This window comes from Labrus bergylta, chromosome 9, assembly GCF_963930695.1.
Source record: "Labrus bergylta chromosome 9, fLabBer1.1, whole genome shotgun sequence".
In the NCBI taxonomy this organism is placed as follows: Eukaryota; Metazoa; Chordata; class Actinopteri; order Labriformes; family Labridae; genus Labrus; species Labrus bergylta.
In genome coordinates this window covers 3,512,784-3,536,464 of record NC_089203.1, presented here as the reverse complement: position 1 = coordinate 3,536,464, position 23,681 = coordinate 3,512,784, and the positions used below count along the sequence as shown (strand labels likewise).

Below are 23,681 nucleotides of genomic sequence, written 5' to 3'. Positions count from 1 at the left end.
TTGGGCTACTGTTTGTGAAACTGGAGCAGAAATGCAGCAACACCACTGTTATTTTCAGACGCAACCATTTAAAATCCATGAACATAATCCAATGAATTTATCTGAATTTAAAGCAGATATACAGTTTTCATTTGTTGTCACTCCCTGAATAACAAACCAGACATTTAACAGAGCATGAGCAGCTAAGTTTGATTTAAATGTTGGGATATCCATCTTGGACCAACGCAGGATATTTTCAAAGCTGGTTTAATTTGCAGCTTTATAAATTGGTAAATAAGCTTGTATATTTATTTTCTAGTATTCTGACCACTCAAAGTTATTTTACACTGCAGGTCACACCTACACATTCACACACTGATGGTAGAGACTGCTGTGTAGTGACCATCAGAAGTAAATAACCCCATTCATATACCAAGTGTGAAGTGTTGTTTGATGTCTGCACATTCTCTGAAAGATCTTTAGGTCTAATAAATCAGGTTGAAGTAGTTTAATTTTAGACAACCATTAGTTTATGTATCACTTGTGAGTCCACCTTCTCTGTAGAAGTATGATAATGAATTGATGGAGTGCCCCTTTAAGAACTGATTATATACATGTAGTCCTTAAACATCACACTAGGTAATCTGGAGGTGATTCCTCGTTAAATGGCGATAAGGAGATTTAAAAAATCAACTTCATATAAAAAAATATTATTTGCGTTTTCCCTCTGTAGCCTAATATCCTATGAGTTCCATGTTTTAGTATGAGTCTCTAGATCACATCTTTGCATTTTCAACATTGGGCTTGTGTAACCGTGATTCTCTCTCCCGTACACTTTTTCATCATATCCTTTGCTCGGCTTGCCTCACATCACTGTTCGTCTCCGTGCGCCTGTGTGTGAGCTGATGAAGGGGAGGGGTTGGAAATGAAACGGAGAGATGTGCGCCCTGCGGTCTGCACAGCATCTCATTCAGACGAGGAGCGGCAGCGCATCGCGACGTCACCCCGCCGGCTGCAGCCTGTACGTCCGCCTCGTGTGGAACAGCCCGGCCGGTTTACTGCCTTTTCATGTCTCACTTTAAAGGATTGATTTGGAGCTGCTGGTTGTTAGAATGCGTCCGGGAGTGCGTCCTCCTCCTCTCGACGCTGTGCAGTCCTCTCTCTGTCTGCTAGTTCTCCTGCTCTGTGTGGAGGCTGCTGAAGGCGCTGTTTACAATGGTGAGTGTTTTTATGGACAGGGGACTGGAATATGTTTTTACATGACTTAGGAAAGGTGGATCGATATCGCATTGTACTAGAATGTATTTTTAGGTGTTCAAATTCAATATGTATTGTTACTGAGCATGCATGATGGCAATGTTATTGTTTTAAATGGAAATCACAGAAATAGCCTGTTTCTTTTAATTTGTAGATAAATTGTGAAGTTTCACCTCTTTTTTTTCGGTTTAATCTTAGGAGAAAAGAAGCAGGCTTCACTAAGGAGCATCCTTGAACAAGTACAGAGTTATGAGATTACTTCTGCCACATGGCTGCATCCTCACAGACACAGGAGGTCTGCCAACAAAGAGGTGAGGCTGACTGTCTCTGTCTATTTCACTTTCAAGATTATTTTAAAAGATAAAATCACTGATTGTGTTAAATTGTTGACATGGCTCATCTTCTGCTTGTTAATCTGTGTTCGCTGTTTCCCCCCAGCATCCTGCAGAGGCACAGGTTCAGATCACAGCTGAGGGCCACGAGCTCACACTACAGCTGGAGAAAAATGAGTGAGTGACTCCTTTATGTTTCATACAAATTGATCTAGTAATATCTCCAGCAACTTGTAGTGTTCCCAACCAAAATGAAAAAAAAAGTCATCCAAAATATCTTTGAGAATATTTAATGTGTCTGCTTAAATCCTTGGACATCTCCAAGATGTCTAGACTCTCCCTGTTTATTTGAGCAGATGTTAGCTGTCACTTAGACACATTTATAAGATCATTCCCCCCCGAGAGCTCAGAGAGGGGGATGACGGACGGAAAGCAGTGTGATGGTTTTTGGACGACAGAGGGGTTGACACCCGATCTGTATGCCTTGGGCAAACAGGAAGTCAGATTTTTTTCCTCTTACCTAACATCCTTATAATGTGATGGAGCGGTTCCTGTGCAGGAACAATAGGATGGTGATAGGAAGTGAGCCGAGGATCTGGCTGCTGTAATGGACAGTGAGATGGCTGGGTGGGTGACAACAGATCTTTGATTTATCAGCGCTCTGGATCAGAGCCAGCACAGTGGAGGAAAGGGAAACTTTTATGAACATTAGAGTGTAAGTCCATTTTGATTTTTAAATGCTGCCTGGCATTCACTCACTCACACGCACACACATTAGCAAACCATGACTCCTCTGTGTCTGACTGACCGTCCCCTCAGGGATTGCCCCCCCCCCCCGCTCTGCCTCCCCAGCAGGTGGTCACACTGTTAGATGTCCTCTTGAGCAAAGGAATTTTCATCAATCACACGCACTGTTTGTCTGAGTACGTGTTGTAAAGAGAGAGACAGAGACAAGGAAGGACTTTAGATTACATTGTTTTTATGATTGCACAGAATGAGATTTTGTAAACTAATAATAACTGTTGCAGGTTGTTAAAGAAGAGGAAATAAAGTTCTGTAGAAAACAAGAAATAAATTAGCAAGAAGGTTTTGAAACCAGCTTCTGTGCAATTTCTTAACTGTTTCCAGGAAAAGAAATGGTGTGAAGATTTCATCATCATGCATCAGCATCAATCATGCTGTCACAGTGACAGTGCAGAAGCAGAGGATGAAAAAAAAAACATGTTTTCAATTATAATGCCTAAAGAAAAAAATACACACAAGTTCAAACTAAGTTTCTTATTAAAGCACATCCTTGTATAGATTCTTTAATGTACTCTGAGAGCTCTATTGATCTGGAAAAATAATGTAATGTTTTGTTTTTTTTAAGTTTAACTCAAATGAGGTATTATTACTTATACTCTTCTATGCCAGCAGGGGTGTGTCCAGACTTTTGTGGGGGCACAGACTTGTGCAGGGGTAGCCTGAATTTTGTGAGCACCCACATGCATAAAGAGCATTTATTTACCCCTTCTGTCTGCACTAATCACATCCACTTTGAAACAACACAAGATAACGGCAACATATTCATCTTTTAGGCTAAATTCTTTAAGGACTAAAACAAATATTTACATCCAAAATAAAAACAAAAAGTAAATTTTTTTACTTTAAAAAATAAAACTATGAGCTGCCTGTTGCAACACAGCCTGAATGGTGGATCTCAACTTAGGTCCCACCTCTGGCAAGGCAAAGGACCAATCATAGTTAAGAAATTTGGGGTGGAATCTGGGGTGGTCAATGAGATTTTAAGGTGGGGAGGTAGTCCCTCAATTAAACAACTTTTATACACGAGGGGAGGAGTCAGCTGGCCATCCTGGCGATGTAAACAAAGTGAAGATAGGACTCTGAAAACATCACAGACAGTGGGACTCGGGTGTTACACCCATTGTAGACAGTCATGACTCACAGAGTTATTTTCAGAGGATATACTTCATTTCTATTACATTTAAGTGTGAAAATCGCATATTAAGCCTTTAAGTATTGATTAAGCATTCTTTGCAAACCATAATTTCTAATTTGGTATTTGATGGATGTGATGTGGATGAGTACTTTCCACTAACATGCAAAGATTTAAATGTTGCACAATGTCTTTTATTCCTTTTAAGTCTTTATGATCTAACTTGTTGCACCAGTTAAAACCTGTTGTGCTATTTTAAGATATTAATGGAGAATGAGTCTTCCAAAGATGAAGGAAAGGCCGTTCAAATGTTTGTACTTTTGGAAAAGCTTTTCAGTAATTAAACCACAAGATTCAGCCCCTACCTCCCTCCCTCCCTCCCCACAGCAGTATTTTTTTATACAGTCCGATACAAAAATAGCCTTAAAGCTTTCAAAGAAAGAGCCTGCCAGCTCTGTTTGTAGACCCATTATTTATTCTGAGGTTTACTACTTCACCAGCCAGGGTTTCTGTGTTTAGATTTGTCCTCTGGTGGTCGAATGTGGGGAGGGATCTGAACACATTACACTATCGGAGGGGGTTAGGGAGGTGGAGAAGACAGTCATTTACATCCATGAAGATCAATGTCCGACTGTGGAGAGAAGCCAGAGAACATGCTGCCAGTGTCCGTCTCTGTGTCCCGGCTACTCCCTCATGTCCTCGTTGCCCCTGCAATGGTTCCTCTCTCAGTCTGCAGATAAGAGAGAGCATGAACTCTCAGTGAGATGGTCTTGATTTTGTGTTTCACTTGGAACATTTTAAATCTCATTTTTATTTCCAGTCCACCTAATCTGCTTCTCCCTTAATGTGTCACTTAATCAAAGCATGGAGGAAGATGTGAGCAGGAGTACTCCCAGTGGTTGCAGCACAGAGTCAATCCATTCATGTCCTCCAAAGTCACCAGGCAATATACAAGTGTGATGGTTGTGTGTGTATATGTGCGTGTGTGCGTGTGTGTCTGCCTGAGCTTTTATCTTAATGAAAGGTTGTGTTGCCCCCGTAGAGGGTTGATATGGCTAAAAGCCAAGCAGGGGCTGGTGTGCTGACTCAGAGTGCCGGAGAGGGGATGTAAAAACAGAGTGAGCGAGGGAGGATAGAGTGAACGAGCGAGCAGAGGAGAAGGACTGAGGTGAGAGGAGGAGTCATGGAAAGAGGAAAGAGTAGACAGTTGGGGTCAGTTTGGGGCGAGAGTTATGTGCTTCATGGATCAGATATGAACGGTGTGGATATTCTTGTTTCCTCCTCTGCATGACTTTCCCTGCTCGTCTGTTTAATGCCCTTCCTGCACACTCGTAAGTGCATGAACCTGAAATGAAGCACTCCCTTGGGAAAAAGGACACATCATTGTTCCTCCTCTCCTTTCCTTCTCCTTCCACTCTCCTCATATGTCTTCCACTGTCTCCTTTAAAAATGAGCTTCCCATCCTTCGTCCTTTCCTCACCTCATCTGATGTTCCCTCAGGGCTCCTGCACAAACATACATCTCCCCCCCACTGGCTGCAGTCAGGAGGCCGTGGCCACCCGCAGTCAGGCGACACACACACACACACACTTGAGCATATATACAGCGGTGAAAAAGAACACAAACACTGAAGATTGAAAGCTCAGACCCGATTGATCACACAGCCAGGATTCATTTGTTTTTACCTTGTTTCTTTTGTTTCTATGTTTAGTCTCAAGGTGCTGGGGTCTTGTCTGCTTATATGTCTAGTCTGACTGCACACACACACACACACACACACACACACACACACACACACACACACACACACACACACACACAGGGCACACACACACACAGGGCACACACAACGGAGCATCGGCCTCCCCGTGCAATAAAAGCCTCTTCATCATGCATTGCTAAGTGCTACTTTGACTTTTCGGTGATGTCATCTGATACTATGAGAGAATGCGACCCACTGACCCTAATGAATTACCCGCGTCCCCTTCTCCTCTCTCCCTCCTTCACTATCTCAGTACATTAGCATTACCCCCCACCCCCCCCTTTTCTCCTCACGAGGTTGAACCAAGCCTTTGTCTCAGCCTGTCAGACGGTCCTGATTCAGCTCGTACTCCTCAATCAGAGCGTCTGTCCCACACTGGACCACATCCAAACTGTGTGCAGCGCTCACACCATCACGCTCAGGCTTCTGCAGACTTTGATCTGAAAAGCTCTTGCTGTGTTTATGGGAATGCAATTAGACTCAATGGTCTGGGATGTTCCAAAAGTGCTATCGCTTTAGAGTGGTGGATTTAAAGGAATAGTTCCACATATTTAAATCAATTCAAAACAACAGATTATTGTTGGTACATTTCTGTTTGGTACCAACAGTTAAGTGAGATTTAGGGTAACTGTTGCTTGCTGTTGCTTTAAATTTAGCATACAGTCACGGGACAAGCATGTTAATTTAATACAAATGTAAGAGTATTCCTTCCAAGCTTTGACAAAATAATCAGCAGGACCAGTTGAACCTCATTTCAGTGTGTTTTGCAAATCATAGACAGCTATGGAAGTTCTGTCACTGATAGTATTAAAAGATGGGGGTTTCTCTACTGTAACCGAACAAAGTCATCATTATGTTTACAGACCCAAATTACCCTCCCTCCTCCCTCCATTTCTCTCAAATATTTAAAAAGAAGCTTCTTCATTCACAGCTGCTCATTTATTTTAACAGTGTATTTACTGACGTATGCTGTCTTTTTCAAGTCCCCAATAATGTGTTCCACCATTCTTTAGTCCTCTCTGCCTCTGGGTTTCTTCACCCTTTAGAAGCACAGACTTCCAGTATTTTGAACATGGACACAAACAACAGATAAACCGACGACATCATGCTTATTTGGATCGCAGTTGTCCTGAAATGTTTAATCACACTGTTGATTGTCCAATGACCTAAACACTTAACGTTGGGCCTCTTTAACTTCTGAGAATACTGATGATGAAACTTGAAACTAAATCACAACTGACTGTTGATTCGGGGCGTGTTTGTGGTTTATTTATGCCAGATGATGGACGCACGTTTTCATCTCTGATTCAGGTCTTTATAAATCAACAAACCACCAGTTACTACAAGAACCGTGGCAACAGCTTTAAAAGTCTTGAATAGCAGTTTTGCCCCTAAATTCCTGATAAGATGGGGCACTAACAATTTTAAATGTTCTCATTACTAAACATGTGCCACATGTGTGTTTAATCTGTATTTTCAGTGATTTGGAAAGAGTAAGACAAAACCTTGACATTGAACCTTTGAAAACCTAATCACAGAACCTAAATATTACCAGTGTATAACTCTGTAATCTCTGTTAAGCGTTGGCAATGCTGATAAAGGCAGACCCAGATGATACAACTTTAAAGGGCATTGAGTGTGCTGACTTTTCTGTTTTCTTGTCAGTCTTTTTGCGGTTGTGCACCAGAAGATCTGTTACTGTTTGTGTGCTCCTTTTCCTGCTGTGTAATCTGTTAACAGCATGTTGTGTGTGTGTATCTAATGGTAATCAAAACTGTCAGATTACAGTGTTCACAGCTGCTGACTGACATGTGAGAGTTAAGGAGGACTGAGGAGAGAGAGAGTCATTGAAGAAGTGATTTCTGGGTAACAAGTTGGTTAAATTTCATCATCAGCTAATCTGCCATTGATCCCGACGGTGAAGGTCACATGGGAGAGCATGATGGGAACATTTAGGGCGATAGAGAAGTAGGAAAACTTGAGGATGGCCAGATGTAAAAAAAAAAAAAAAAAAAAAAGATTAGAAGGTCAAATCCCATCACAGTGGGGTTAACTGTTTTGTGACATCAGAGGATATATTAGCATTGAGTGATCATTTCTTTTGAGGTTTTTAAAAGTTTGTGAACAGTCCCCCCCCCCCCCCCCCCTCCACTCACCCCCAAGTGGTTATCTCTTAAAGGATGAAGAGTCTGTGTTCCTCTTTCTTTGTGGTTGATTGCATCAACAGGCTGTCATTGTTTGAGAGGCTTGTCTCCTTCAGGCCATCTGACGGGGGAGAAAAGAAAAAGCCCCATCTTCCCTTCATTTGTCTCCATCGTCCTTTTAAATGAATACTGTGACATTTGGGGAAAGCACTTAGCCACTTTCCTGCCAAGAGGAGAAGAATGATACCCCTCTCATGTCCGACTTCAAATATGAAGCTAAGCCTGAATCTGTCCAAAAAGAACTACATCTGCTGACTATCATTTAAATAATGTTTTTATATTTGTTCTAATGGGCGAGTGACCAAAACAGCAATAAAATAGCTATTCAAATTATCTCTGAATAAAACAACTTTTAATAATTAACACGTTTTTTCATCTATTTAATGATAGAAATTGACCATGTCAGTGAGTGTGTTGAGTGCTGGTAGGTGTATTTCTAACCTTGTGGGAGAGCCAGGCTAGCTGCGTCCCATGCTTAAATAACCGTTATGCTAATCTAAGCTAGCTAGCTAGCTAGCTGACAGAAATAAGACTGTAACTTTAGAATGAAATTGAAATGATGTTTTTTTTCCCCACGAGTTAAATTTATTTAACCAGCAAACCAGATGAAAAACATTTTCATTTTAAGATAAATAGCTATTTTCCTGAAACAAAGCCAACAACTGGCTCAAATGGAAAACAAATGAAGATGCATGAAAAAAGGGATCAAATCTTAGCAGGACTAATCATCTGTCTGCCAGGCTACACTTTTAAGATGCGTCAGTAGATGGATGCAGGACGCCGTACAGCTTTATTTCACTTTAGTCACGGCATGTTTGATGGATCTGACTTGGATGGTGTGGGGCAGAGAGACGAGACCTAGAGAGTCAGAGCAAAAAGCAAAGCAGCTGTGAGGCTGACCGAGTTTATGAATGAAAACAGGAAGAGTGGATTGAGACAGAGTTTGAGGGAGAAGGACAGGAAAACAAGCGTCTGTAGGAGATGTAAATATTGAAGCCTTCAGGCTGACAGAAGTTTGACATGAACAACCCGAGTCTGTGAACACACACACACACACACACACACACACACACACACACACACACACACACACACACACACACACACACACACACACACACACACACACACACACAATCACAGGTGAAGTGTGGGAGGTTAATGCTTGCTTAATACCATTAATTAATGTTCCTCTTGATTTGTACATGTCTCACTGATTTATCTGTCTCTTGAGCTGTGTGTTTAATCCACTAATGGTGAAATACCAGTAAAAGAAAAAAAATCCTGTCAAACATATACGCTCAGTAACAAACTCAAACACTCAGCATAGAAATGTAAACATTTTCTGCTGACTCCACAAAGTTAAAAAAGGGTCATTTGAGAGAGCTTTTTACTGACTTTGCACACTTTTCTTTGTATTTTACATTATCTCTGTCTAAATCTTTTAAGTGGTCTGGTGTCTCCGTCAGACTGAATGTTTTATGAGCTGCTGGGCAGATTCTGTCTCATCGTTTTCCTGCAGCGTCTGCTCTGGATATTTTTCAACATTGTCCCACTGTATTTGTTGCTGTTTCAGGAGATTGAATGTCTGGCATAGTATTTAATCTCTTCTTTTTAAATTGTATTTTGTCTTTCAACAGGCAGCTGTTGGCCCCTGGATATCAGGAAATTTGGTACTCTCCTAATGGAGCCCGCAAGTCCTCCTCTCCTGCACACACTGTAAGTCCATGAGACGGTTTAATGTTAAGAAATAGAAAACAGAAGAAGCAGAAAAAGATTTTTATGAAGGAAACAAAATCATGTAAGAAAGGAGGGTAATAGGCAGGACATGTAAAACAAAACACAGCAGTTGTGCTTGCGTCACAGGGTCCCTTTGGTTGATTTGTTGTCTGTCTTATCACTCCTTTACCATTTACCCTCCACTGAGACCTTTATGTTGAGATGTAATTTTTTTTCTTTGCCAGGGACACTGTTTCTACCACGGGGAGGTTCTTGGCCTGGAAGGCTCAAGCGTTGCTGTAAGCACATGCTCAGGACTCAGGTATGTAAACCACTTTGTTTTAATAAAGTTTTTTAATACCGGCAGTTTTTTAATATTTAGAGTTGGTCCCAATGGTTAGAAACATTCCTAAGAATTCAAAGACTGAATCACTCTTCAAATCAAAAGCCTCTTTAAAGGGAAGATGACTTTTCAGTATCCTCACAGTTCCTTTTTTTAGGCCCAATAGACTAGTATTGATGGACAGTCATTTCCTCCATGTTTCTGACTCATTGATAGGACACTGTAATGTCTACAGAACATAAAGCACGATTGCATAATGTCCTTTTTTGGTAAGCTTCCCAAAATACATGAGAACGTTTGTCACAGCCCTGAACATGCTTATACTGCTTTTCACAATCTTTTTAATTTCATGCATGTTAAAAGTTTAGTAGAAACTTGGTGCAACTCGTACCTGGCTAAGCAACGTCCATTCCTCAAGAAAGGCCTCGCAGATAATCCCTTTTTCCCCGATTACACAAACCAGGTTCCTCCTGGAAATTCATCCTCAAAAAATCTGGTGATTACAATAACCTGAATATCAACCAGTTACACCACTGCAAATGCACCACTTGCCATATTTAGATCCATCCTGCAAACATCGGCCTCTTGGGACTTCAAATGTTTAGTAAAGGAAAATCCCACTTTGAAAACTAAATTTCTCATGAGATGAAAATGACACAGTGAAATTTTACCCCTGATTTTAAGAGCTGAGATTAAAGCTCTCTGTGAGCATCCTCAGGCCCCCGTGTGGAGGATTTAGATATAAAAATAAATAGGGACTAAAGTCTTCCCAACTGTTCGGGCTTTGGTGAAACAATGGGAAGCTATTGTGACAGGAAACATTTTGTGTGTAGTGTCTTGTGGCATCCAGTAGGTCATTAGGTCATTGGCACTAGTGTTAGTTCATTGAGTGCAGCTCAGTATGGAGATCCTGTGTTTCCTCCTGCTGTAGACCCAGAGCTGCTCATCCTTATACTGCTCGAGAGACACACTTGAGAGGAGAGACCGGCATGCACTGACAGAAACCATAGCCATATGTGTGTTATACTGTGTTCATCGCTCTGTATCTGGAGGAATGAGTGAATGAATACCTCCTCCTCTTCAATGTAGAGTCTCTGTGGAAATGCAAACACAGCATAGAGGGGACTTTGACATGTGGGCGGCTAACCTCTCCAGATGTTTTCTGCAGCTGCCTGACCTGATGCTGTGTGCACTCTGAAGTGGTTTTGTGATAATGCATATAAACCGTAGCTCTGTCTGTCCCTGATGACCCAAACAGATATAAATCCTCTGAGACAAGTCACTCTGATCCAACCATATCATTTAACCAATGGCTCTGTTTGATGCTTTTTAAGGACAGTAACGTTTTTCCAGCGTAGATAAACAACATTAACTTTCCTCAAGCTATAATCGGATGGAACCATCAGCGTTGTCTTGTTTCCCCAGGGGACTCATTTCTTTGAACGCGAGCGTCAGCTACCTGATAGAGCCCCTTCCTGCCTCCACGGACGCACAGCAGCATCAGCAGCAGCAGCAGCATCAGCAGCAGCACGCTGTGTTCAGAGCCCAGAGTCTTCACACAACCGGAGGAAGGTGCCTGCATCACCATGGCAACAAGGAGCATGAGGAGGAGCTAAATGACTTCATGCATGGAATGATGTCATTGCGGAGCAGGAGGGTGAGTTCAGACAGTTTGACACAAATATATATTTTTACTGCCAACGCATGTTTGGTGTTAAGATTTTTTGTGTCTCCATTTTCAGGGGAAGAGGGACCTGAGCAAGAATATGAAGTATGTAGAGCTGCTGATTGTGGCAGACAAGGCAGAGGTGAGGACACAGTTGTTGTGGATGTAGTTTCATTTGTGGGCTTTTTAATGAGAAGCTGAATTTTTTTTTATCACATCCTAAAATGTGGGCGTCTAGCACATGACTTTGCATGTCAGCTGTTTAGGAGTCAGAATGAAGTATCATGAGATATGCCTGGAACATGGCATCATTTATCAGAGTTACTACAAAGACTACAAAGACCTGCATGCACGGTAGAAAGAATGCTAAAGCTTAGCCTTTCATAAAGGACTCTGCCTGGGTGTATTCAGCACTTTAATAATTCCCTTTTTAACATGAGTTTTTTTTAATCCATTAGTGCAACTTTGGAGACAAATAAATGTATGCAGCATCCCAGACCAAGACAAATTACCCTACAGATATATTTTATACTTCATTGAAATCGTATCGTATCGTACCATAATCTATGGCATTTCATAGTACAGTACCTTTACTCATATCTTATCACATTGCATGTTATCATATCTTATCATCATTTATTGTAACCAATTCTCACCAACGGCAGCTGGCATTATATCGTGTTGTATTATTTCCTATCAAATTGAATATTATCATATTGAAAATAATGTTTTGTATTATATTCGCGTTTAATGCTGTGATCACCCCTATCCCATATATATATGTACAGTGTGTATATATATATACAGTATATATACATGTTCATATGTACTGTATATAAATATATATGTAGTCAAAATAATGTATTTCTATCTTACACATATTTAGGATAAACCCTCAGCAGATGTATTTATGTCGAAGTTATTGTGGGTAACATGCTCTCATTCACATCCTGTTTTTCATCTGAGTGTTGGTTTGGAGTGGGTGTTTCTATTAATGTGTACGATGTGGTTTATGTTGTTTGCAGTTTGAGAAGCAAGGGAGTAGTCTCGAGAAGACCAAACTGAAACTAATGGAAGCGGCCAACTTGGTTGACAAGGTAACTTCTGATGTTAAGAAGGAAAAGCACAACCTGCCAGGGGACTACAGATGGAAATGAGACTATGGCTATAATCTGGTTGGTGTATTTACATTTTTATGTTCATTAAATAAATAAACAAACTAATTCTATGTCTGTCGGCTCCTGCAGTACTACAAGGCTTTGAACATCCGTGTGGCTCTGATCGGTCTGGAGGTTTGGACCAACCAGGACTTGATCAGTGTTTCAGACAACCCTCACAGCACTCTGGCAGCTTTCCTGTCCTGGAGACGCAAACAGCTGGGCAGGCTCCCCAACGACAACGCTCAGCTCATCACGTCAGTCACTTCTCTCCTCATTTCTCATTCTTCTTCACCCCCTTGTAACCCCCCCCCCCCCCCCCCCCGTCCTTTCAAACATCCCGCCCCGAGGGGTAGACCTCTCAATTGATTTTATCTTCATTGTGTGAGACATTCATCATGACCAGTTGTCTCCCAGTGGGTCACTGTGCAGCTTTAACTAATAACCATTGTGGTTTGGTTTCTCCAGGGGGAGGGGATTCCAGGGCACCACCATCGGGCTGGCACCTCTTAAAGCCATGTGCTCCGACTACCAGTCTGGTGGAGTGAACACGGTGAGAGCCAAGAGTCTGTGACTGAATCAGTCACATTTTATGTTTAGAGCACTTTGATGCGACTAAAAAGTCAAAAGTAGTCTAAACAAATGTGAATTATTTTCCCGCACTTGAGTGGAAACAGAAGCACATGTCTAAGGTCTAAGATCAAATGTAAGTTTGAGACACTCTGCTCACCTCTTGGTTAGCATATAATTGTATATTAGGGCGGCAGTAGCTCAGTCTGTAGGGACTTGGTTTGGGAACCGGAGGGCCGCCGGCTCAAGTCCCCTTGCAGACCACATATGGAAGTTGGTCTGGTAGCTGGAGAGGTGCCAGACCACCTCCTGAGCACTGCCGAGGTGCCTCTGAGCAAGGTGCCGAACCCCCTCCCCACCATCAGCTCAGGAGTTTTCTTTTTAAAGTATTGAATTCAGAAGTTGAACTGCTGTTTGTCTGTTTTACAAAGAAAAACATGTTTTGCTTAATAGACTTTGACATTTCTTTTCAATAGGACCACTCAGAGTCAGCTGTGGGTGTAGCTGCCACCATGGCGCATGAGATGGGCCACAACTTTGGTATGAGCCACGACAGCACAGGCTGCTGCCAGGCGAAGGCCGACGATGGAGGATGTATCATGGCTGCTGCTACTGGGTATGAGAGCCAAGTGTTCTTTGTCCTAATTTAAAGAGGACATATTCTCCCCCTTCTCCACCTTTTCAAACAGTCCCCCTGTGGTCTAAATTAAACATCTGTGCTGTGCTTTGGTCAAAATATAACATGAATCAAGCACCAGAGGAGGTTTGTGACCCTGTATAAACCAGCTCTCTCAGAACGCTCCGTTTTGGTCTGTGTGTGTCTCTTTAAATGCAATGAGCGAGAATAAAAATGGCGGACCTGCGCAAAAGTTTTGTTTCTAGGTTGGGGGTGGAGTCCATGGGTGGAGATACCAGGGGAGGGGAGGGGATTTTTTTTTACCAGAATCCCAAGGACTGGATGGGTTTATTTCACATTTTGTGGGTCAGTAGACACTCAGGTTACCCAGATATGGATTGTGGATTTTTCATAATATGTCCTCTTTAAAATTATGATATATAATTGAGAAGACACACAGATAGAATTTAAAAACAACATTTCCTATGTTCTGTGCTTGTATTTCTCCGTAGGCATCCATTCCCTCGTGTGTTTAACGACTGTAACCTGAAGGAGCTGAAGAGTTACCTGAACTCCGGGGGAGGGAAGTGTCTGTTCAACCTGCCCAACACCAGAGCCATGTACGGAGGGCAGCGCTGCGGCAACGGTTACCTGGAGGATGGAGAAGAATGTGACTGTGGAGAGGAGGAGGTCTGTGTGCAGGGGCATCTCCCGTACAGTACGTTGAAGGAAAAGTTTTTCCGTTTGTGTTCTATGCCGAGACTCATGACTTGTCTTATCTCTGTGTGTAGGAGTGTACCAGTCCCTGCTGCAATGCTAACAACTGCACTCTGAAAGCAGGAGCTGAGTGTGCACATGGCGTCTGCTGTCATGACTGCAAGGTAGCAATATTAACATCTGGCACTCATGAAAACAAAAGAGGAGAAAAATACCACAACTTACCCTTCTCCTCAGTTAATTATGAGTTCAAACTGTTGAATAACATCTCTCTTATCTCCCTCTCTGTGATTCCAGTTGAAGAGCCCCGGGGTGCTGTGTCGAGCCCCCTCAGGCCCGTGTGATTTAGCAGAGTACTGTGACGGTAAAGCAGAGACGTGTCCCGCTAACTTCTATTTAGTGGATGGGACGACGTGTGCAGAGAGGCAGGCTTACTGCTACACCGGCATGTGCCTGACCCTGGAGCAGCAGTGTCGCTCTCTCTGGGGACGAGGTGGGTAAACCGGATTCTGCTGGACGGGTACATCTGTCATTTGAATCACCTGTGATATATAGAAATATATAGTGTTGTGAATGTAGAATACATACATCCATATGACACTCAAATGTTGCTTTAGTTTGTAAACCTACACTAATGCTGTTGAATAACCCCATTCAAACCAAAGAGAGTTTATTTGTGTTTATCTTTATCGTCTAAAGTCTATAGTCTATAGTCTAAACTCTTAAATATCAGTTATGTATATCTCTGAAGCAGATCAAACCCATGTTGAGGCAGAGAGACTGGATGTGGTGAAAGATGAGCCCTCAGTGGGTCGCAGAATTAGGGACTGTTATTGGACAGAGTCCATATTCATGTTGTGACAGAGTGTTCCCTGGAGAGCCTCTGTAGTACCAGAGGAGCCACACTGAACAGTGAGGGAGCCATCTGCTCTCCGTCAGGTGGTCGCAGAACACACTGCATGCATTTACTGTTTGTGTGTGTTTGTCTACATTCATTTTTTCTGTGCTTTCTCTCTCTCTCTCTCCACTACAGATGGCCAAGCAGCTCCTGACCTGTGTTTTAAGAAGGTGAATGAAGCTGGGGACATGTACGGGAACTGTGGCAAGGATTTGTTTGGGAAATACCGGAGCTGTAAGGAGAGGTGAGGTCGATATTTTTTTGCTTACTCTGTTTCAAAAAGTCACATTTCCAGAGAAATGCAGGCCTTTTGTAGTCATTGATAAACCTCAACAAACTGAGAATACTCTCTTTATTACTCAGTGATGCTAAATGTGGGAAAATCCAGTGTTCAACTACAGCCTCGAAGCCGATTGAGAACAACGCTGTGCGCATTGAGACCACCATCACCATGGGCAACAAAAAGCTCCACTGCATGGGGACCCACGTGTACAAGCCTGGACAGGGGGACGAGGAGGCACAGGGCGACACCCTGGACCCTGGCCTGGTCATGACGGGAACTAAGTGCGGTGTCGACTCGGTGAGACTTGTACATGTGTCTAGATGAAATGATCGATGTGGCACTGAGAATGCTTTAGATCCTCCTCCATGCAACGTCAGTGTCTCCATGTGGGATCAGAAAGCCACATTTCATTGTGCTTCTTCCAGTAAAAGTGCATCATTCTGTTACCCCCTTTGTGTCTCTCATCCTCCTCCCTCCCTTCTCTCCTTAGATGTGCTTTAATGGAGAATGCCGCAATGCATCTTTTCTCAGAGCTGACGAGTGCAATGCCAAGTGCCATGGACATGGGGTGAGTTTCTTTGTGTGTGAGGAGGGACGCTGGGGAGATTTTCCTAGGGGAAGTTTTGGCCGCTGGCCCGCCGTACTGAAAAGCTTGCAAGCTTGGCAGTGGTTCAAGAAGTGTTTGGATCCTTTAGTTGATTAAAATTAGCATAAAGAAACTCCAGTCCAAGCAGCAGTCATGCATTCACAATGTTGCTTCAGTAAGAGTAGAGGGGTATTTCCAGCTAAATGTAGCTGAAGAATCAACAATGACACGATTATTAACTGTTACATTTTAATCTGTAGCAGAGCCTTTAGCTGTCAGACAAGTTAAGTGAGTTTTTTTTCTCCTAACTGTAGCAACATTAGAATAAAAGGTAGCAGTAAGTTGAGCAGAACACATTCAAGTTAGGTACATAAAGTGCTTTTTGTAAAAGTAACTAGACAAAGGTATTTCCTGTAATTCATTGAAAATGTGATTTTCAAAATAATCCGTATTCCTAAAGTATCATTCACTCTTATGATCGCGTGTCTCAGTCACAAATGTTTTTTTTTTTCTTTAATTTCATAGCTGTGCAACAATAACCATAACTGCCACTGTGACACCGGCTGGGCTCCTCCGCTATGTGATCAGAGGGGGTCAGGGGGGAGTGTTGACAGCGGGCCTGTCATCAACCACAGTGAGACAATGTTTTAAATCTTATTAGTTAACAGTATTCCTTTCAGAGGCAACTTTCTGACTCTGTTCTGTTTTAAATTCCCAACAGGCAATCTCCTTCCCGTCCTGGTGGTCCTCCCTCTGGTTCTCTTTGTGGTCCTGGCTGCTGTTGGACTGTGGTGCTGCTACAAACATAAACTCCACCCAGTGAAAGCCTCCGCGCCACCTCCAGTGCCAGCGTGTGTATTTCTGTGCTGTGAAATACTTACACTCTGCAGTTTAGATGTGCAGACGTGTTTTTGCTTCAGTCTACATCTTGATGTCTTACTGATTGGTGTGTACTTTTGTGTTTATGTTTTTTTTTTTAGTTGTTCAGTCCCAGTCGAAGGGAAGCCTTTTCGTGCCGACGGTCATACCAACCCCACGTTTTTGTTAAAGAAACAAGACCCAGATCACCTGGTAAACAGGAAGTCATTCGCACTGTGTTCTGTTTCTACTCTGTTTCTGATGTTACAATAATCAGCTGAACTTTTCAATCAACAGGTGAAGTCCTCTCCTCACCCGAGCCCGTCTTGCTCATCTCGGTCCAGACATGCTATCGTGCGTCCAGCGGTTAAGCCCCCCCCTGTACCTGCGTATGCTGCAGAACACAGAGAGATCCAGCCTCCTCAGGGTTACACGTCTTTCACTCCCTTTAAATCTGTGCAACTGAAAGAGCAGAGACAGAACCAGGCTCCTCCTCCTCCACCTTCAGAACCACAACGTTTACCTCCCCAGGACACCAAACCCAACAAAATCAGACCAGACCCTCCAAACAGACCTCCACCACCTTGTCCTGTTAACAAGCCATCAGTGGTCAGTATTGTGTTGAGTTCTTGATTAAAGCCAGATGCTTCTTAAGTTAAATTAATACAAGTGACCATGTCATTTTTTATTTAGGAACAAAACCAAACAAAAGGCCTGCAGGTCACCACTAACGCTCTGCAGAGAAGAAAAGCTGCTTTGGCGCCACCTGCTGGTCAGAAAAAGCCAAACCGGTAATTCTCTAAGAGTTATTTGCTCATGAAAATCTTTACAAAAACCCTCGCTAACTTGTGTTTTCTTTTTTCTTTTAGAACCAATGAGCTCAGGGAGACGTTGAGGACCACCACTACCATCAAATAACACTGCCTCAAACTGCCTTTTTTTAATAATAGCGGCTGAAAATGTGGCAGCACGGAGAAGATGAATGCTCTGATGAATCTCTGTGTGGACACTGATGTGTAAATGGGAAAAGGGTTACACTTTATTCATGGTACATATCACAAGGAGTATGTTTTAAGTCTTTAAGTTGAAGGCTTTTTAAAAATATACTTACCCTTGTTTCCCCTTAAACAACTTGAATTAGCCAGAGCTGTGAATTTTAAGACCTTTTTATTTTTGTTTTTTTGTCCCCATGATTCATGTTAATGTGAAATAGTTCCATGTGTGCAGCAGAGATGAAACACTGCTACAGGATTATTTATTCACAAAGAGAAACAAATGTTTACAATGTAGTCTATGTAGTAAATATGGTGTCTCTTAGAGAGCATCAGCTGTAAAGGGATGTCTTATATTAAGAATAGATGCCACTATCGAAGTGCTTATGCTTCTCATGTTTAAATAGAAAGGGATTTAAACTGGACTCATTGAGATCAGTGAAACCCCGTCGTGCATGCTGTCAGTATAAGCATTCGATGAGAGGTGTAATGATTTTATTATGGTGTTGCACTTTAGGCAATCTTTTAAATTATCGAATCCCCACCTGCTGAAGGTGTTAAAGGTGGATATTTCACAATGTACCAACTCGTTATAATCCCTTTGGTGTGTTGTATCGGTAAGAAAAGAAGAAATAGTATCACTTCAAGGTCACCATTTAAACCCACTATCACTAACAATTATTAATAAACCTGGCTGTGTGTAGGGGAACATCTCAAATCACTTCTAATTAATAATAACATAATTATAAAAGTTTCATAATAAATAAAAAAATCACCATAACTTACAATCATTTAAGCATGTTTATCCAAAGATGTCAATACAACTGTTCCAACCAAAATGCTGCAGAAGATGATTGTATGTGACTGGAGGCTTTGTACAGTAAGATACTGTTTAAAAAAAATCTATTTGACTACCGGGCGCGATGACCTGGTTTTATCTGTAATATGGAAATGCAATTTGTCACCTGCCATGTTTAACCTTCTTATCAGACCTATGCAAACCCTGACACTGTGCAACACTGTGTCTTCAACTGGAATTTAATTCAAATCCTGGAAAAAAAATAAAAACTAAATGATATACATTTGAAGTGTTTGTGTTTTGTTAATATATGTGATAGCACCCCATGAGAACATGCTTTGGAGACTACAAATAGAAAACGCTTCCCTGGGGCAGGCTGTGTACAGTATATGTTCAACTTCTGCTTCAATTTAACCTAAGGACCTGCTGCAAAATTGTTAAACTAGTGTTTACTAGTGTTAGTACTTTTTCATTCACCTAAATCAAATTGGTTGAATCCATCTCATGGATAGTCCATGATCATCAAACAGTCAATAACAGAATCCTAGAGACACTAATAATAAGGTATTATATAGGTTCAATTCATGGAAAAGGCTAAATGTTTATTAAGTGTTTAAGTTAACTGTCATTCATGTTTTGTCCTCTTGAGGGCAGCACTTCTATCTGGAGACAAAACACTAACATGACTTGAAAAAGTTTTTATGGCAAACATCTTAGCTAACAGTTTAAATGCAAATAAAGTAGGACAAAAGCAACATCAGCTTTTATTTGGAGCCTTGTTTTTTGTCTCCTGAAGAAGGCAAGTTCAATATTCCCTTTTCCTTCAGCTATATTTGGTGTCCAGCTACTGAAGGAAAGGTGTGCTCTCTGCTATGCTATCAGGTTGCTGTGTAGTGATCCTCTGTTGCTAGTTGCTAACTTTGTCCTGTGTGCTGCTGGTGCCAGGTTTAGTGACGTGTGCAGTAAGGTTTCATCTTTACAGTCTATGATTTATCAGAGCTTTTTCCCTTAAGTCCTAAGTAAAAAAAAACAACAACATAATATCTTGTTCCCACAAGTTATCATCTAACTTGAGCGCACAAGATAATTATTTTTTACTTTTAGGGACTTAGGGGCTCTGTAGAAAAGTTCCCTGTTGTGTCATAAATGATCTGATGTGAGTGCTAAAGACCAAACCCGGAATAGTTTGTGAACCCAAATAAAAAATATGAGCTAAAAAGAGTGCTAGAACAATTTTCACAGATGAAGGCGTATCTGTTGAATACTGAAACCAGGTGCCCATTTGTGGTAAAGATTTGTATTACACCTGTCAAAAACTGCCTGCTCTAGAAAGTAGTGTATCTGGCTGCTCTATTGGACCTGTCCAACACTAGAAAGAAAACAATGTTCACCGTACAACATAGTACTGTACACAGTTTCATGTAATTACTTCTTTAATTGATTCTAGAGTTTGACATTAGGCCTACATAGCCTGCATTCCCCAGCTTTTGTTCAGGATTGCGGGTAACGATTGGCTTACAAGCAGCCATTTGTAACCTGATCTCACAGTCTGGTATTTTTGCCACACTAAAACTGTCATAAATGCATTTTGACATAAATTACATGTTCCTGTGTCATATGTTGTATGCAGTTTGGAGGTTGGAATGCAGGTCTGGGTTCAAACTTGTTTTTTTTATTGTGTTGTATAGTGCACGCCCTTGATCATGCTTTCAGTTATAAATCGATATGGTATGCATGGTCTGAAATGACACCCCCTCTTGGGGCTCTGCTGGAAATGCTGCAAGGTGCCTGCCCTTTGGATCCCCACATCCTTCCCTGAGATGAAAGCTATGTGATATATTCTAATCAAAAGACTGCTAAATACCAAGGCCAGACCCCCTGAACTAACCTCCCTCCAGGTTAAAATTACCCACACACACACTCCTAGGTCGAACCTGTGCGGACTGAAAAGCCAAAGGACCAATGGTAGCTGTGACTCAGAGGGAGGCACATCATTGGCAGGCAAAAGGTTTTAGCATGTGGCTTAATTGCAGCCAGTTTCTCCTGCTGAACATAATTAGTATAAGCTGACATGTCGCCCCCTGTGGAGTTTCATTTATTAGAGATGATGATTGGCTTAGGGATAAAATGCAGTGGTGACACCCCTGCCTCACCTCACAGTGGGAGGGGGGCCGTAAAGTGAGGAGTTCACCTGCTGGACCCCCCAATAATAAGCCCCAATTAAGCATGAATTGTTATTCCCATTTGTAATGTTGATTAACACTCCCCATTTTGTAAAAACTGATAAAACCTTGCTTGTGCTCACTTTTATTATTCTGAGCTTCATAGTGATGCCTTTATTTTTAACATTTGACATGTACTTATTAGTACTTTTTATATTCTTATACTGCTGTTTTAAAGTCCACTCTCCAAAACCATTTACCAATTTAAATGAGAACCAAGTGCTAACAGTGGCCAATATATAACTTACCATGTAGTACAAGTCAAAATGTAACTTCTTAAGTATAAAAATGTGGCTTTAAATACATTCTTAAAATGTAAAAATGATCAATGTGTTTACATTTCAACAGGCAGCACCACAGCTTGTGTAACTGCCTCTCATACACAGAGGGTCAATTGACACTCTATGATCTAATGAGGTCCAGCTGGAAGTGCCTCGTCATCCTGCTTACCTGCACAGATGATCTCCGATATTCTGCTGATTAAACTCAGGTTAATCTGGACAGCAGGGCTTTGCTGGGACGCACCTCAGTGAAATGGCTCGACTGCTTATGAATTATTTTGCTAGGTGTTTAGCTTCTAGGAAGACACAAATTGTTTTTGAGTGTTTGTATGTTTTTAAGTGTAAAATGTACATAACTATTGTGCTGTACAAAGATACCTAACATATAACAGAAAAATGCAGTGTCTCATGATTTCCAAATTATGAAAAGTCAAGAATTATGTGTGATCGCATCTACGACACTACAACCCGACTGCTTGCAGTCAGATCATAACCCCTTAAAGAATAACCCCTGTACAGTGTGTGCACAAAGACATCAACTAATCAAACCAAATATGTTATTGTATATGGAGTGTGTATGTGACTTTCATGATTTTCTGAGCAAGGCTGAAGTGGACACATGAGGAACTGCAGTTTTTTTTTTTCCACCAAGCATTTACTCCTTTTTTCATCACCAGAGGTTGCTGATTGGTTCATACCATGATGAGTTTAAAATAACACAGCAGTGAATACAGATGATTCACAAAGGAGAAGATCTAACACACATCTGTTTGTCTGATATTCTCCGTCTCTGACCCTATAAGGGGCACAATCTGTCCTATATTTCCATGCACAGCCCACTATAGAGCGCCACAGGAATGAGTCTTAAACCCGAAAGTAAGTTAGCATTTGAGCGCCATGGAAGCATAACGCTAGTAACGTCACAATCATCCGACCGTGGTGTAGTTAGCTTGTAGCATAACGTTAGCTTTTTACTTCTGTCGGCCGCATTAACGCTTAAAACATCATAAAAATGGTGTTCATCTGTGAAGATTATCCTGCTGAACAAAACGCCTACACTTCAGAAACGTGCGTTTGCCACAGAGCTTATTTTCTGCAGTGATCCAAAATCCAATGCAAAAATCCTATAGGGGAATTCTCGTTAGACCCCATGGTGATGCTACTTCCGGGTTGGCCTCCACAAGCTGTTAAATACAGTATGTGACCATGAGATGTGACAAACGAGCTGTTTATCAGTTTTATTGGAGTGCAGTTGTTTCATTTCCTGTTTGTTTTGATTCGTCTGCCAGTGGTTGAATCTGCAGTTGGCTGACTCAAGTGGACAGTTGAAGGAGTGCAGTTTTTAAGAGCAGAATTATCATGTTTACAACTTGGTACAAAAAAACTTTAAAGGAAGAATATGTGATTTTTCACACATAAATGTAGCAGAAATCAAGTATATCCTCTGAAAATAACTCTGTGAGTCATGACTGTCTACAATGGGTGTAACACCCGAGTCCCACTGTCTGTGATGCTTTCAGAGTTTTCAGAGTCCTATCTTCAGTTTGTTTACATCGCCAGGACGGCCGGCCAGCTCATCGCCTTGCATGAAAAAGTTGTTTAATTGAGGGACTAGAGTAAAGAAGAATAACATACTGTACTCACTGCTTAACTGTGTTTCTAGATCACGCTCATTTCAGGTACATTTACATGCAGTGTGAAGATACCAGCATAATAAAGATCGCTAGCATTAGCATGCTAACACAACAATGCAGCACAAGTTGTTTTGGTTTCATGCTGGTGCTCAAGGGCGACATCTGCTGGATCAAAAAGTTTTATATTATTCATTTAAGTTTCTTTAGATTCTTATCTCATAGATGACAACTGTAAGGGGCTGCATTCATGCAGAAGCTTTCAAGGTAGTTATTATGTCTAAGACATAAAATTGGATTGTAGTTCACCTGCCATTCTGGGAAGCCGTCATCAATTGTCTTAACGACAATATATCCAACTCATTCTTTATGTGCTTTGCAATGATTTACAGTCCAAGCAGAGACTAAAGAAGTGAGAAGGTCATTTGGAGTTAACAGGTGATGTCCACGAGCATATACTTTGCTGCACTTGCATGCACATGTCACTTATTAGAGACTGATTAAAGCTATATTGTTTTCAGTTTATAGTAGATGGGATCAGGGGTTACATTTTCTTACACTGCATTACATTATATACCTTTCTGCCCTCTGTGCTCTCCACATGGAGCTGACTTACCGTCCGCTAGCAGCTGCAGCTTCATTCATTTTTACTCAGTGCTAACAAATTTATCTTCTTCAACGTGTCAGCTAATTTAACAGTACACGCATGAGGTATCAAAAGGTATCATAGTATGTAGAGTTGTTTTTTGTGTACATCAAGCTTTAATAGTTGGTTATTTAAGCAACAACCGGTAAAAATTCGGTTGTCTTCAGTGTTTATGGCCAGGTCACTACCTCAGGGACTGATGGAGGATTGTGTAGTTAAGTGTTGCT

At 41.6% G+C, this 23,681-nt stretch overlaps 1 protein-coding gene across 1 annotated transcript; it reads left to right on the top strand.

The window, feature by feature from the left end:
* Positions 1-909: 909 nt before the first annotated feature.
* On the top strand, positions 910-18,957 carry adam19b (ADAM metallopeptidase domain 19b). The gene is made up of 23 exons (XM_020647814.3): positions 910-1,197; positions 1,435-1,547; positions 1,675-1,745; positions 9,111-9,189; positions 9,435-9,511; positions 10,958-11,189; positions 11,275-11,340; positions 12,224-12,295; positions 12,446-12,612; positions 12,824-12,908; positions 13,402-13,541; positions 14,054-14,231; positions 14,333-14,422; positions 14,556-14,751; positions 15,292-15,400; positions 15,520-15,736; positions 15,930-16,007; positions 16,551-16,659; positions 16,747-16,876; positions 17,006-17,096; positions 17,181-17,492; positions 17,577-17,674; positions 17,753-18,957. The coding sequence occupies exons 1-23, from the start codon at positions 1,092-1,094 to the stop codon at positions 17,799-17,801; spliced, it is 2,865 nt and encodes a 954-aa protein (XP_020503470.1). The 5' UTR covers positions 910-1,091; the 3' UTR covers positions 17,802-18,957.
* The last annotated feature ends 4,724 nt before the right edge of the window (positions 18,958-23,681 follow it).

Excerpts from the sequence above, each read along its gene's own strand:
- adam19b (XM_020647814.3), top strand. The coding sequence starts at position 1,092 with ATGCGTCCGGGAGTGCGTCCTCCTCCTCTCGACGCTGTGCAGTCCTCT. Across the intron at positions 1,548-1,674 it reads GGAGGTCTGCCAACAAAGAG|CATCCTGCAGAGGCACAGGT; the intron begins GTGAGGCTGACT and ends GTTTCCCCCCAG. Across the intron at positions 14,232-14,332 it reads GTGACTGTGGAGAGGAGGAG|GAGTGTACCAGTCCCTGCTG; the intron begins GTCTGTGTGCAG and ends CTCTGTGTGTAG.